The 12,998-nt window shown below is 44.5% G+C and overlaps 1 protein-coding gene across 1 annotated transcript in view; it reads right to left on the reverse strand.

Annotated features, from left to right (window-relative positions):
• The window catches only part of KHDRBS1 (KH domain containing, RNA binding, signal transduction associated 1), a 16,321-nt gene extending 4,186 nt beyond the window's left edge, over window positions 1-12,135 (reverse strand). Inside the window, exons 1-7 of the mRNA XM_009884536.1 lie at window positions 12,132-12,135; window positions 6,305-6,432; window positions 5,611-5,727; window positions 4,433-4,579; window positions 2,219-2,421; window positions 1,165-1,381; window positions 64-131 (exon numbers count right to left, since the gene is read on the reverse strand). Coding sequence (XP_009882838.1) covers window positions 64-131; window positions 1,165-1,381; window positions 2,219-2,421; window positions 4,433-4,579; window positions 5,611-5,727; window positions 6,305-6,432; window positions 12,132-12,135 — 884 coding nt within the window. The remainder of the gene's footprint in view (window positions 1-63; window positions 132-1,164; window positions 1,382-2,218; window positions 2,422-4,432; window positions 4,580-5,610; window positions 5,728-6,304; window positions 6,433-12,131) is intronic.
• Window positions 12,136-12,998: the final 863 nt, after the last annotated feature.

Genomic DNA, 12,998 nt, shown 5'->3' on the forward strand with positions numbered 1-12,998 from the left:
CTTAAAAGAAAAAAAGCTCATGCATAATTTTCTGCGGAACAGACAGAGGAGAAGCAAACTCACCCTTGGCCCTGGCTGTAGTAGCCTTCATATCCCTCATAGCTCTGGTCTGCATATGCATCGTCATAGCCCTGAAACGGATGAAGACATAAACAGTGTTAACAGAAGGGCCAAAGGTTAATGCCTGATCAAGAGCGACAGCAAAACTGAATTCAGGCTACAGCAGCTTTCAGAGGAGCCTGCGAATCCTTGCCTGCCACAGGGAAGGGGCTCAGTCGTAAGACACAGGTAGCTAAGATCTGCTCGTGTCCTCTGGCTTGGGAGGAATGAACCACACTCATATTTACAACGCATTTGAATGTCATTTACGCATCCAAGGCTGCAGTTTGTCTGTGGTACAAATCCACGTGCCAGCAGGCCTGTCACGGTGTTAACTAAAACACAGATTTACAAGCAGACAAAATGCAACCCCTTAACTTATGATTGGTTTCAGTGGAAAAACTGAGAAGCTTTGCTGAGAGGAGAAACACAATTTAGAAATATCAGTATTTGGGATGGTCCTCCAAAATGCTGTTGTGCATCAAAACCAGTCATCTTGTTTTCCCTTGAGAATACCAAGACCAAAGATGCTAAGACAAACTTGGCAGGAGAGTGGTGCTTAGTTATATGACTTGCAACATCACCACGTTCATTCACATATTTACTTTAAGGATTTTAGGGGAAGTAAGAGATCTTTGGTGTTTCTTGCTCAAAGAATTCTATTGCAGAAAGAGAATGTGATGTGAACTACACCAATCTTTGTGATGTAGTTTTTCTACCGTGCACTGATAGTTACAGCAACCTTCGGTCTTTGGGGGCACATTTCAATTTCATAAAAACCACTCCTTACCCTGATTTTAGTGGTTCCTTCCTTTGAGGACTACAGAGGTAGAGTAGGTCACCCAGCACCGTACTAGCGACTGGTGGCCACTTCTCCAGGGCAATCTTACTGCTGTTGGCTCTTATTTTAGTAATGCTGAATATCTAATACACAATGTGACTCCGCACATGGCAGGAGGGTTGGCACTAGATGATCTTTAAGGTCGCTTCCAACCTAAACCATTCTATAATTCTGTGACCAGCTGGCTGGAATAAAATAATACCCCAAGATAGATAGTTTCTTACGTATTCGTCATAGGTTTCTGGTGCGGGAGGAGGAGGAAGCGGTATTCTCTGAATGCCGGCTGCCCGCGCTCTGGGTGCAGGAGCACCCCGTACTGCTGGGGGAGGAGGGACTCCGCGGGCTACAGCAGCTCCCCTGGCAATGGCACCCCGCACCGGGGCTCCTCGCACAAGGGCCCCCCGAGGAGGAGGAGGAGGGGGAGGACCAACACCACGGCCCCTGGAAAGGAGATAAAAAGGATTGTGAACAGCTACTGCTATATTGCTTGTGTGCTGAACACTGAGGGCACTGCACACGCTTCTTACACCTACTTTAAAATGCAAAAGCTTGATAAATAAATGCAGCCACCATTAACTAAGCCATGAAGTCTTTATCAAGAATGAAAGCACAAGAATTATGAACATTGTTGTAATGCAGGATTTACAAAAACCTCTTCCGAGATGAGAATTCTACTCCATTAGATATTGTATAGACGAAGAAATAAATCCGATAGACAACTTTGACCAAGTAACGTCTCAGAGTTCATTTTAACCAATCCTCTATCACTAACCTGTAATGACTGTCGGACCTCCAGGGCTGTAAAGATCAATGATGAGATGAGCCAGGGACACTTCTGGGCTAAACACTCAGAAGCAAAGACCTTCCCCCATGAAAAAGGTAGTGAAGCAAGAACTATAGTAAAATAGTTTTATCACCAATTTATCCCAATGCCTTGACAGCAACGACAGAATAATGCCATCCTATAACTTTCCACGGAAGGTCAGTTCAAATTGAAAATGCTTATTCTGCCGAAGGCTACAGAAGCAAACGTGACACATCTATCTACACAGACAGGATTTCGCTGGCCAATTCTTGAAAGGTTACTTTATGAAGGCTACTCATTTCTGATATCAAAAATAACACAGAAAACATCCACTGTGCTAGATTACATCTCAAAACATACAAAACATTTGATGCCAGCATGCTAAAAGCAAGCCTGCAATGCAAGGCTGGAAAGCCTTGGCCAAAAGCCAAGGTCAAGGCCAACAGCTGATGTGCAAGTACGAGTAGCTTAACCTCAACTGACAGGACAACTCAGAGCAAGACGCAGCATTTCCAGGTACGTGTTTTTGGGAAAGATACCTTGGAACAGGCGGAGGCGGTGGTGGAGCTGCTCCCCTTCCCCGCACAGGGACTCCTCGGCCACGAGTTGGCTCTGGTACACCGTTCAGATAGGAGAGCTCCAAGAATTGCTCCTGACAGATATAATACATCATATCCTAAAGAGGGAAAAGAGTCAACTCCAAAGAACAGCTAACTAGCCAGTCTGTGCTCCAGGATATCACAGGCTACCGTGCTGCAATAAAAATAACCTAATAGTCCTAAATGAAAATCTGCTGGTTAGTTTTTCTGGGATTTGCTCAGCAGGCAGCAGCGCACAACTGCCAGGTTTCTCCAAATCGGCCAAGAAGGGCACACCACCTGCACGCCCGAGAGCTGCAGCGAGCACTACAGCTGGTCCCTGGGAAGACGACCTTGCTCATAGGGGTTCTGGAGGCATCTGATGATGTTCTGCATCCCAGGGATGTCAGCAAGATTTATTTGCAAGTGCTGGAGAGTTCAGAGGTGAAGTCAGGCAGGACATATCTCACCCCAAGCACCTTACAGCTCCCACTTAAAGGCAAGACACTAGCAATGAGCCCACATACGGTAACAACATACTGCTGTGTTCCTGACACACTGAAAGAACAGGATAGGATGCAGCCTGATGAAGAGCAAACACCCATTTGCAAATCCAAGCTGTCTCTTCAAATCCTTAGGAACACAGTATGTGTTTTTTAGCGTTGCGCTCCATGCATTTTTATTGCCTCAGGGGATCTAGCTTCGGAAAATAGCACAGATCTCTGGTGACCCCGCAGAAGTCATCGTACGCCACCCTCCCCTCAACACACAGGCAGCCTGGGCCTCGCACCGAGGATCTTCACGATGCCATGGCAACACCACAAAGCAAGGAGTCTCCTACCAGATGTGTCTTCACAGCACTGCTGGCTTCCACAGTGACTTCTCTGTCAATTTTCACAAGTTTAACACATCGTTTGAAGGCAGCGATAGATAAGACACTTTAAATAGCAAGGCTGCACGCTTGCTTTAGCAAGCTGAGGTTTTGTACGTCCCAGGGGCTCCTTGAAGATGACCTCTTTCCTTCAAAGACACTTCACATAGCAATCTCTCCTCCTCTCCGTGTCAGACTCGCAGAAATCACACAGTACCCATACGCTTTTCCACACTTCCCTACTACGCACCGCTCTCGGGTTCCACCCGCCCCTGGTATTTCAGGCAGAGCATCAGAGCTCCGAGTCTGAGCTGAGGAGCACGGTGCCGAGGTCTACCCAGCTCTCTCCCTACCATGTCTTAAATCCAGGCTGAGCTAGCCAGAAGCACGGACCACTGCATGCTTCTTTCCCATTCTGTTTTTTTTTTTTTTTTTCCTAATTTAGCAAGGAAAAAACATTGTTTTAATATCATGCAAAAGACTCCCAGTTCTGCAGCTCCTGGAGTCAATACCCCAGGCTGGCACAAAAGTGACCTGAATCTACCATAAAGGTTTTACAAGGTTCACCAGTAAAAGACATCCCTAAACAGATGACCACTGTCATCTGTATAAATGCCTGATTAGCAAAGAGGGTCCTTCACATCACACACATTTAAAACAATAGAAATATTAATTTAACAGATGTGTTTCAAACTAGCTACAACACTGAATACTACTACTGAGCTGCCTGGGCAGTCACCCTCCTCTTCCTCGCACCGCCCCTTTAGAGCGGAACAAACATCTCGGTGCTTAGTTTCTGATCTGACCAATGAAGTTTTCTAGCCGGATTTCTACGCTATAGTTCCAAGCCAGAGCAAGTCATCCAAGAAGTCTCTTCCATGCCAGGCATGGCTACAGTTAATTCTCCTGCTACAACTGCCACGTGGAGCCAGACCAGCTACTCACCCAGCCCAGTCTCCACAGGCAGTACTGGGAGAGATATGCCTACCCTCAGTGTTCTATACAATTTCCCTTTAAGTGTATGTCTTTCTAATTATGGTTAGGGGAATAATACATGCCTTCATGCAAGATTAATGGGGTCATCTAAAGCTGCCACACATATTTAATGCTTCAGGCTTCCTCAATGACACCAATTCCTGTAGCACGAGCCTCACACTGCGCAAATCTTACCCATCCTTACAGCCAGATTCCCAACCCATCTACCTCCTTCAAAAAGAACAGAACATCGGTATACATACTGGAACAAGGAACTTCTTGACTTCCTCCATGGCGTGAGCCATCAGAGCATACGCTTCACAAGGGGGTCCAAAAACTTCAATGAAGACATGCAAATCCATATTTAGATGAGCATATTTAGGATCTCCCCCTTTACGCAGTTCTTCCTCCTGAAACAAACCAGATTAGAGATTTCTAAAACTAAGCAAGATGCAGAGAAACTATTTTTATTTTACCTGTTGTTATTTCTTAACAGGAAATGTCTGTAAAAGCATTTTGGCCCTGCAGGAACCATGGTAACGTACTATGCACATGAGCATACAGTTTCAGAAAAAGCCATACGCAGTCTACACCTTCCACCTTTTTATAGCTGCCTTTTCAGGTGACTACGGTATTTTTGCTTATGTATTGATGACAGCCACCTTTTTTCCAGACGATTAAGCATATGCCAGCAGTGTTCTTCCTCTTCTACACCACCTTTCTGCCTGAGGTGCTCTTTATCATCCAGTGAAGTCTAATGTCTCAAACAAGTTTGCTCTTTAACTCTGCTCTAGATACCTGTGTTATTCAGATGGTTTTAAGAAGCTACAAATAAACTGGAAGTGTAAAAGCTTTTCATGCTGCTAAAGTAAAAATCTGAATTAAGTTACAGCTCTGTTGATGGCTAGCTCAGTCTTGGGGATAAGCAGGAAGAAAAAAAAATTCTTTTAATTTTTTTCTGCTCAAAAAAACCCTCCTGGCACTCTGTGATTCAGTAAAGATTACCAGGAACATACTGCTCCAACGTCTTCAGTGAACCATGAGAATTTAAGGATTTCACAGGGAAGAGGTGGAAAAAGTGGGTTTTTTTCTTTTTCTTTTCTGAAGGGGAAACATTCTTTTAGCAAATGACTTTTCAGAGAGTAGCTGGGATTAATTCTTATTTTATAAACTTTGTACTTCACCTTCCGTGTAAGCTACTCCTGTATCCAAGGGTACAGGGTCTCAAAAGATGACTGGTCTCTAAGTCATGCTTTTAAAGAAAAGATGCATCACACTTCTGCCCCAATCAAGATTGTTCCCAACATGCACAGAAAGGAAGAGTGATAATGGCTCCTACTGCCTTTGCTTTTGGATTTTAATGGTTGAATCTTTTATAAAATGCTTTGAGAATCGCTACTTCTCACAGCAATATGAAAGGCACCAATACATGTATGTTTACCTTTGCTTTATCTCGCATCGAACCCTTCCCAAGCACAGATATCTTAGCACCAGTTTCTTCCTGAAGTCTCTTGATGGTGTTGCCTTGAGGTCCCAAAATCTTTCCAACAAAATTGAACTGTAAATGAAGAAAAAGAAAAAAAAATTAGCTCCAGAGCTCAGCGGCCTTAACAAAAGCTTTTCTTAACGTTACGCTGGCTGACAAAAAATTTAGCCACTCCATTTTCTCTTCACCTCACCAAAAAATACAAACCAAAAAATGCACAGGGAAATTTATGTTCCAGAACATTCTTTTCATGAACAAATGCTCCACCAGATAATCAAGCTAAATTAACTCACGTAAAGTGTTTAATTCTAACATCTACTCTCCAGTAGTTTTACAGGCTGCAAGTCTTAAGAGTTAAATGAGTTCTTAACTGCAAAAGACAAAGCTCTACATATGAAAGTGTCTATTCTAGTAATAAAAGATCACAGCTATGCATCACCATTTAGCTTTATCCCGAGACATTCTGGAAACGTAATATATTAGAAATAAGATCCTGCAAGCCTGCACAGGAAAAATTCCATAGCGATAGTGGAACACTAGCATAACTCCTGATGACACTTTGACAGCTACTATCTCGAAGAGTCAGCCATAAAATCCATAGAAAATAAGCAAATTGCAGAGATTCAGTAAGCTATTTCCTGGCCCTCACCTTGGGGTACTGTTTGACAGGTATCAGAACTCGTTCTTTCAGTTTCATATTCTTGTGGGAAAATAAATCCAGGTAGTTCTCTTCCTCATCCTTCTTTGTTGTTTCACCCTTCTGAATTTTTTCAATTTCTAAACAAGATAAAAATAGGGCTGCTTATATTCCTCAAACAAGCATCATTTTAGAGTTGGAATTACGACAGGACATACCACCCTCATTCTCTGTGAATATATGAACGCTCGTAATTGTATTAACAGAATCTGGACGGACAGGCCACCTCTTTAGTGCTAACCCAGCTTGTCTCTTCCTCCCTTCACATCTAGGCATTCCAGAGGGGCAAAAACGGGATAATGAACAAAAATAAGAAAGAACGGCAGAGAATGCCCTACTAATGACTTCAACAGGCAAGAGTAGGGAACTGTAAGTACAGTTTTGCGCATCACTTCCGCTGCGCCTTCCTCCATCGGTCCCCAAACTCCTGTCTCCACCGCGAATGCGGTCCCCAGGTGCAGACTCCTAACCCCAGCCACCCAACTGGATGCGCTCGCTCTAGCGCAGCGGCCAGCCGCAAAGCGGGCAAGTCATCATCGTTCAAGCGGACGCACTATTTTAAATCTGTAATTTAAGTAGTGGCGTCAACACATACTGACACTACGAATTTCAGTTAAGATTCTGATTTTCTAATTGTATATTGTGATTTATAGCCTTGGAAAAACACTGAGGTGGCCAGACTGAACTGAAGGCACGCTGCAGCCTGAGGGGAACCTGGAACAACGTCCAAATAACCTTCTGAAGTAGGTCATTAAGGTGGGCCAATTAGGAACTAGTACACAAACACCTTCTCAAATCTGGCTAGAAATTAAACTTTCACTGAGAGATGACAGTCACCTCATAAAAGACAACCCAAAGGGAGAAGACTCAAGATCATCTTCAAGGCACGCATTTCTAGCATAGGTCCTTGCAGTCATTAACGTGCTTTCCTTTGTACAAGACACACACCCAACGTTTTTCAAAAGAATGTAGCCCACAGCTGACTGGCTTTTCTTTTCCAGAGATGTCCAGTCATATACAATTTGTATTTAATAGCCAACAACTAGATGACAAGTTCCCCCAAATTTGGAGCCAATCCATTACTAACAATCCCAAATTATTGTTGAGCCATTATCCACTCTTTGGTCCAACTAAAAAAAAAAAATTGGTCACACCATGCAGAGCCAACACAAATTATTATTTACAGATGCTTATCAGGGGAGGAGCGTGACCCTTCCTTAGAAGTTAAATTGTGCCACTTCATCGGCAAACCCAAGAACTATAAATATCTCTTCCGAGTCGAAAGTGCTCTAAATACAACTTCTCACATCTCAGGGGAAAGAGAGACACTTTCACAAGATTATACATGTAACCGGATTAAAGCTGCAAGACAAAACTGCAACTGGAGAGTGCTTAGTCATTACCAGAATTTAAAGAGGGCAGCTGCAATATCTTGCATTTCCTATCATTTCTGTCCATGTCAGAAACTATACGCTTTAGACTAAATGTTCATGTTTACAGTTTCAGCAGGTTGGAGTATCAGATAATTGAGATTATTATAGCCACGTAGTAATAGTCTCATATCATCCAAACAGAAACAGGAAATACGGGTTACCATCATCTTTCTGACCGGACAGGCAACCACAGCCTCACGGGCCGAGAAGCACGACTGGCATCTTTCAAACGCTGCAGACCACAAGGAAGTCAAGCAAAGAGATGTGCAACCAAAAAAAACCAAACCCCAAACCTTAAGAAAGCACGATCAAATGATCAACATTTTAACTTCTCAGTTATGGACACTAATATAAACTGGGTTTTAGTTTAGAGATCTAAATATAGAAGTTGGGGATCGTGTTGCATAATTATGAAAAAAAGCCTAAATTTTGTATTTCTACTTGCAACAGCACCTTGGCTCCCTTACAAAAGTGTTACCATGACTCCTTAGTTTAAAAAAAATTACCGGATCTAATCACTTTGAAAAAAGATAGTTTGATTTTTGCTTTAAAAAGAAACGGTTTTCTGAAGATGCTATGCAAAAAACCCCCAGAAGTTCAAGCACTGTCAAATTTATAAAATAAGCAAAAGAGCTGGCTGCCTTGGTTAGTTTTCCATAGTTTTTTAATTTTAGCTATAAGAACAGATCAGAGAGTCAAGATTTGGAAACTAAAGATGGCACTGGTGGCCTTATCCCTGGTTAGGCATAGCTTTGTAATGCAATGCAATCGCTTCTCAAATATTCTGGTTCTCCAAAAACAGAAAGTGAATTTCTGAAAATGAATTCTGCTGACTAACAAGAAGTGTTTTCTACGCAGACATCAAGAATAAAAGCACCCTAAAACTTTCTCGATGTAAATTAAACTACCCAGAAGCATCTTCTACCTTGTGAAAACCCTATGCAATCAGACGTAAGGCTCTGCAAACCAGTGAATCCCAGTTCACAGCAACCACGCAGCAAAATCCATTCTGCCTCCTGCGACAGCAGCAACGACATCTGGGAATCGGTCTGTGAGGGCAACAAACAATTAACCATTTGCTTAAAAAAAGCACCGGATCCACCATCACCCATGTCTTCAAATGAAATATAAAACACAGAAGACAAAACCCTGCGCAGCAGAATAACTCTTAACTTCTCCAGCTTCTGCAATTCAGGTCAGCGCGGGTGACCTACCAGTCCCCTTCACACCTTCAGAACAAACTCCGAGTCTGGAAATAGGTGTGAAGAAGGACTAAAAACATGCCACTTGTGACGTGTCCCACTGCTCCGGGTTCCAGCGCTATCTGTATGCATTCTGGCACATTAGCTACGCAACACGAAGCAGTACTGAATGAACTGATGAGTGGTAGCAGTTTGTCAGACCACTTACTGATATGAAGAAGCGTACGTATACCTCGAGGGATTAAGCATGCCTCATTTCAGTGCTGATTTTTTAAAGCCGTGTCAGAGGTGCAGCAGAAGGTTACCTTCTTGCCACGGGGAATGTCAGCAGTCTGGCGGCATGTGTGGCAGTGGTTTCCAGGACTTCATGTGGGGCAGTGATTGCATTGTCTCAGAAGAAATCCTAAGGGGTAGGTAAAGGGGGTTGGTAACACCGCTGCTTCACAAGGAGGAGGCTAAGCAGCCACAGTGCTACTCCTGATCTAAGCCCAAGCTCTTAACAAAAAAAAAAACCCCACATATTAAACATTGTCCTGCAGCACTCTTGCGCTCTGTAAGCAGAGACACATTCTGCTTACTCGTAATACTGCGAGTATTATCTTAACATGATGATAATACTGACCCCGTGCCCAAAAAAAACCCCCAAACAAACCCACCCACCCCCCCCCAAAACCTCAAAAGAGTTTGGGGATGGGAGGCTCTGGAAGACAGCAGAGCTCCCACTCTCCTACGCTACTGCTCCCCAGCTGGTTTGATTTCACAGGAGAGGAAGCAGGGATGTGTTCCTGGATGGACTCTGCTACCGGTGGAAGCCGCAGAATTTGGCACAGCCTCACCCCACCATCTCCCTCCCGCTCTCTGCTGAAAATACACCCCCCACCCTCCAGCCTGTACGCTGGGATTCAGACACAGAGACAGCGCCGCTTTGGAGCTTCGCCGAGAAGGGAGGGGGGCTGCCACTAGAACAGGGCGAAGGGGCACGGGGAAGAAAAGAAACACTGCTGAAGCATGAGGCAGGGAGGAGGAAGCCTGGAGGCGAGCTGTGAGAAATGGCACAGGTAGTAGAGGCTCCTGGGAGAGAAGTGGGAGGAGGCAGAGCCACAGCAGTGACAGGCAGGCTAGCATCAGCACCTAATAATGTTGGCATGGCTTAGCAACATACACATTTATAAATGCAACAGTGAAACAGTATTAGCATATCACAGTCTGCAACATCTGGGCACAAGTTCAAGGCGGCAGTTACTGCTCCTTTGGGGGTAGGGCATACAATTGGAAACGCAGAAATTTAGATCATCTTCTCCATTTCAGGACAGCCTTATCTCCACGCTAAGCAAGCTCCAGGACATCGTATAGCTCTGGGTTACATGCAGTTTTTCTCATCACCCCCGTGACCTCAGCCCATCTCTAATCCCACTACTTGGTTCCTTGGCAAGTCACTCCAGCCAGGCCACAGCCCCATCCATCTGATTTTCCCATACACCCTTTTTTTTTTTCCCCCCCTTCCTAGCAATACACACAGACTGAGCGAATCTGGCAGGAGAACCAGCACGGTCAGCAGAAGATTCTGTCGAGGTGTACTCCGATACCACAGGCTGCTCCTTGCTTTGCAACGCGTTGCTCTAACTCCAATTGCTCAGTGCTGCATGGGTTCTGCGTCTAATATCCTGCACATGGCTCTGAATCCACCCCTCACCGGCCATCCCCATCCCTCCTCACCGCTCCGCGCTTCTGGGGGTGTAAAGGGTGGCATTTAACATAAGGACCAACTAGATGCTAGCTATATAGAGACATGCTAATGGAATGACATAGCTCACATCTCTGCGTGCGGCACAGGAAGCTCAGAGATGATCAGCTCTTTTCACATGGAATTTCTCCATGAAACAAAAATAGCTAAGATTACCACAAGAATTTGAAAAAAAACCCTCAATGCCTAGCTAACACATTGGGGGATGTCTCCTGCCCTCCCAAAGCGCACAAGCAGAGAGGACTGTGCCTTTCAAAACATCAGCATCTCCTCCAGCCCTCCCCGCAGCAGATGGAGGGCATAAATCAAAGTGAGGAAAAGGGGTTTTCTTGTTCCCACGGAAGAGGAAGGTCACACAGACCCCGAATCACAGGAGTGAGGAAACACGGATCGTATTCCAAGGTGCAAGAAATCCCAGTTTTCAGCTTCTGTTCAGGGCACTGCATAACAGAACCCCAAAATCTGCCTTTTCATCACACAGTACATTGTTCGAGAATCAGTATGACATCACTGTGTTACCCTTCATCTTGCTCCTAAGTAATGCTGATTTTCTCTAGAAATGCTAAGCAGTTTTAGAACCACAAAAGCATTTCAGACTACTTTTACATATTGTTTTTAATGAAGTTGTCTTTTAGTTTCAATGCAGAACTCCTGCAGGGTTCCCTCCCAGAGGCAGGCAGGACAAGTAACTTCCACTCCTGAAAAAAGGCTGGAATAGAAATACTGCTGACATTCAATAATCAGTCATTTCTTTGTCTGGAAGTCATTTTGCTTAAGTTGTGCTGGCCGTTCGCAGTACAATCTTTGGCCCAGACCTAAATTCCATAGTAAGCTTTACAGCAGCTTCTCCCAACACGACACCCCCCAAAGGTGCCTGCCACAGCAACTGAGAAATTCTGAGCAATCCAGATCAGTTTGGGGTTATCTGTGCAAAAAGACTTAGTTTCCTAAAACCACTGTTTTATTTCAGATTCTTTCTCATGAGCTTCCTGCTCAGATCGTGCTGAATTTGGACTGCTAGTGAATGCTCCCAAAGGACAGCAATTTTCAAAATATCCAAAGCAAGCAGGAAGCATCTGGAGCTCTTCCAATGATCAATTTTAAGTCTTACAAAGCTGCAGTCTACTATCAGCAATTTTTAAATTAATGGAAAAAACCCTCATAAATCCTTGTTGCACCACTCAATGAACTGAACTTTACTAAGTGGACAGAGAACGTTGTTCTTTGTGCGGGAATCAGAAAACTCCTTAGGTTTAATTTCACTGGAAGGCATTATCACAGAGCTGTTGAGCATTAGCTGGCTAATGGATTTTATTAATGAAAAACATTAAATTGACAGCAAATCAGATTATAAAACTAATTTATTTAGATCAAGATATCCACGAGTGATGCCAAGTTACCCATGACGATATATACCTCACCTACTTGCACAACGGGAGACAGCAATTCCTAAGAATTATTTCCCACATTAAAGGAAGAGCTAATAAAATCTCTAGCACTGCACCAACTATGGCAATACTATACGTTTTAAAGTCCTTAAAAAAAAAAAATCATTCAAAAGCAGAATGATAAGTTGCAGAGAGCTCAGCACTCCGCTCATCTGCAGATTAAATCTCAGTACATCCTCGCGCCGGGGACCTCCCAGTTCTCCACTCCACACGCATAAAGCAGTTAAGTGGCAGCAAATATTTCAACTCGTTCCAATTTTTAAGCTGACTACAGTGTCTTGAGGCAGCTGAATCTACTCGACGGAGGCACCGAGGCGGGTGCAGCAGCTGCACTGGGGAGATACGGAGAAATCAGAGCGGGCAGGCGATTGGCCGGCGGTGATGGGGAAGGAGAAGGCCAGTCTGGGCACAGAACAAAGACTGCCATTTCCATTCCCTATTTAGGTTCATCAGAAGCATGAAACAAGCTCTAATACAGATTACCAGAGTGGAAAATCAAAGAGATCACACACCATGCCTCACAGGGACTCAAGCAGACGCTACACGGAACCCCCCGGTTTTTAGCGTTCTCTTCGGTCCCCTCTCTCTCCCCGGGGATGAAAAGGGCCAGGATGACCGCACAGCGGATTTCAAAAAAAGAAAGTTCTGCGTTTAATCCGGCCCAGAATTAAACACGGGGCTAAACAGAGAATGAATGAGAGAAATATCTAATCTTGGAAAGCCCCCCCCGTAGTGACATCTCGCACCGGGCAGGAGAGCCCGAACGCCTCGGCGCATCGCTTGCCGCTTCTCCCGGGGCGGCCGGCAGCTGCCCCCCCC

The sequence above is a fragment of the Charadrius vociferus genome, unplaced genomic scaffold (assembly GCF_000708025.1).
Source record: "Charadrius vociferus isolate BGI_N301 unplaced genomic scaffold, ASM70802v2 scaffold1485, whole genome shotgun sequence".
NCBI lineage: Eukaryota > Metazoa > Chordata > Aves > Charadriiformes > Charadriidae > Charadrius > Charadrius vociferus.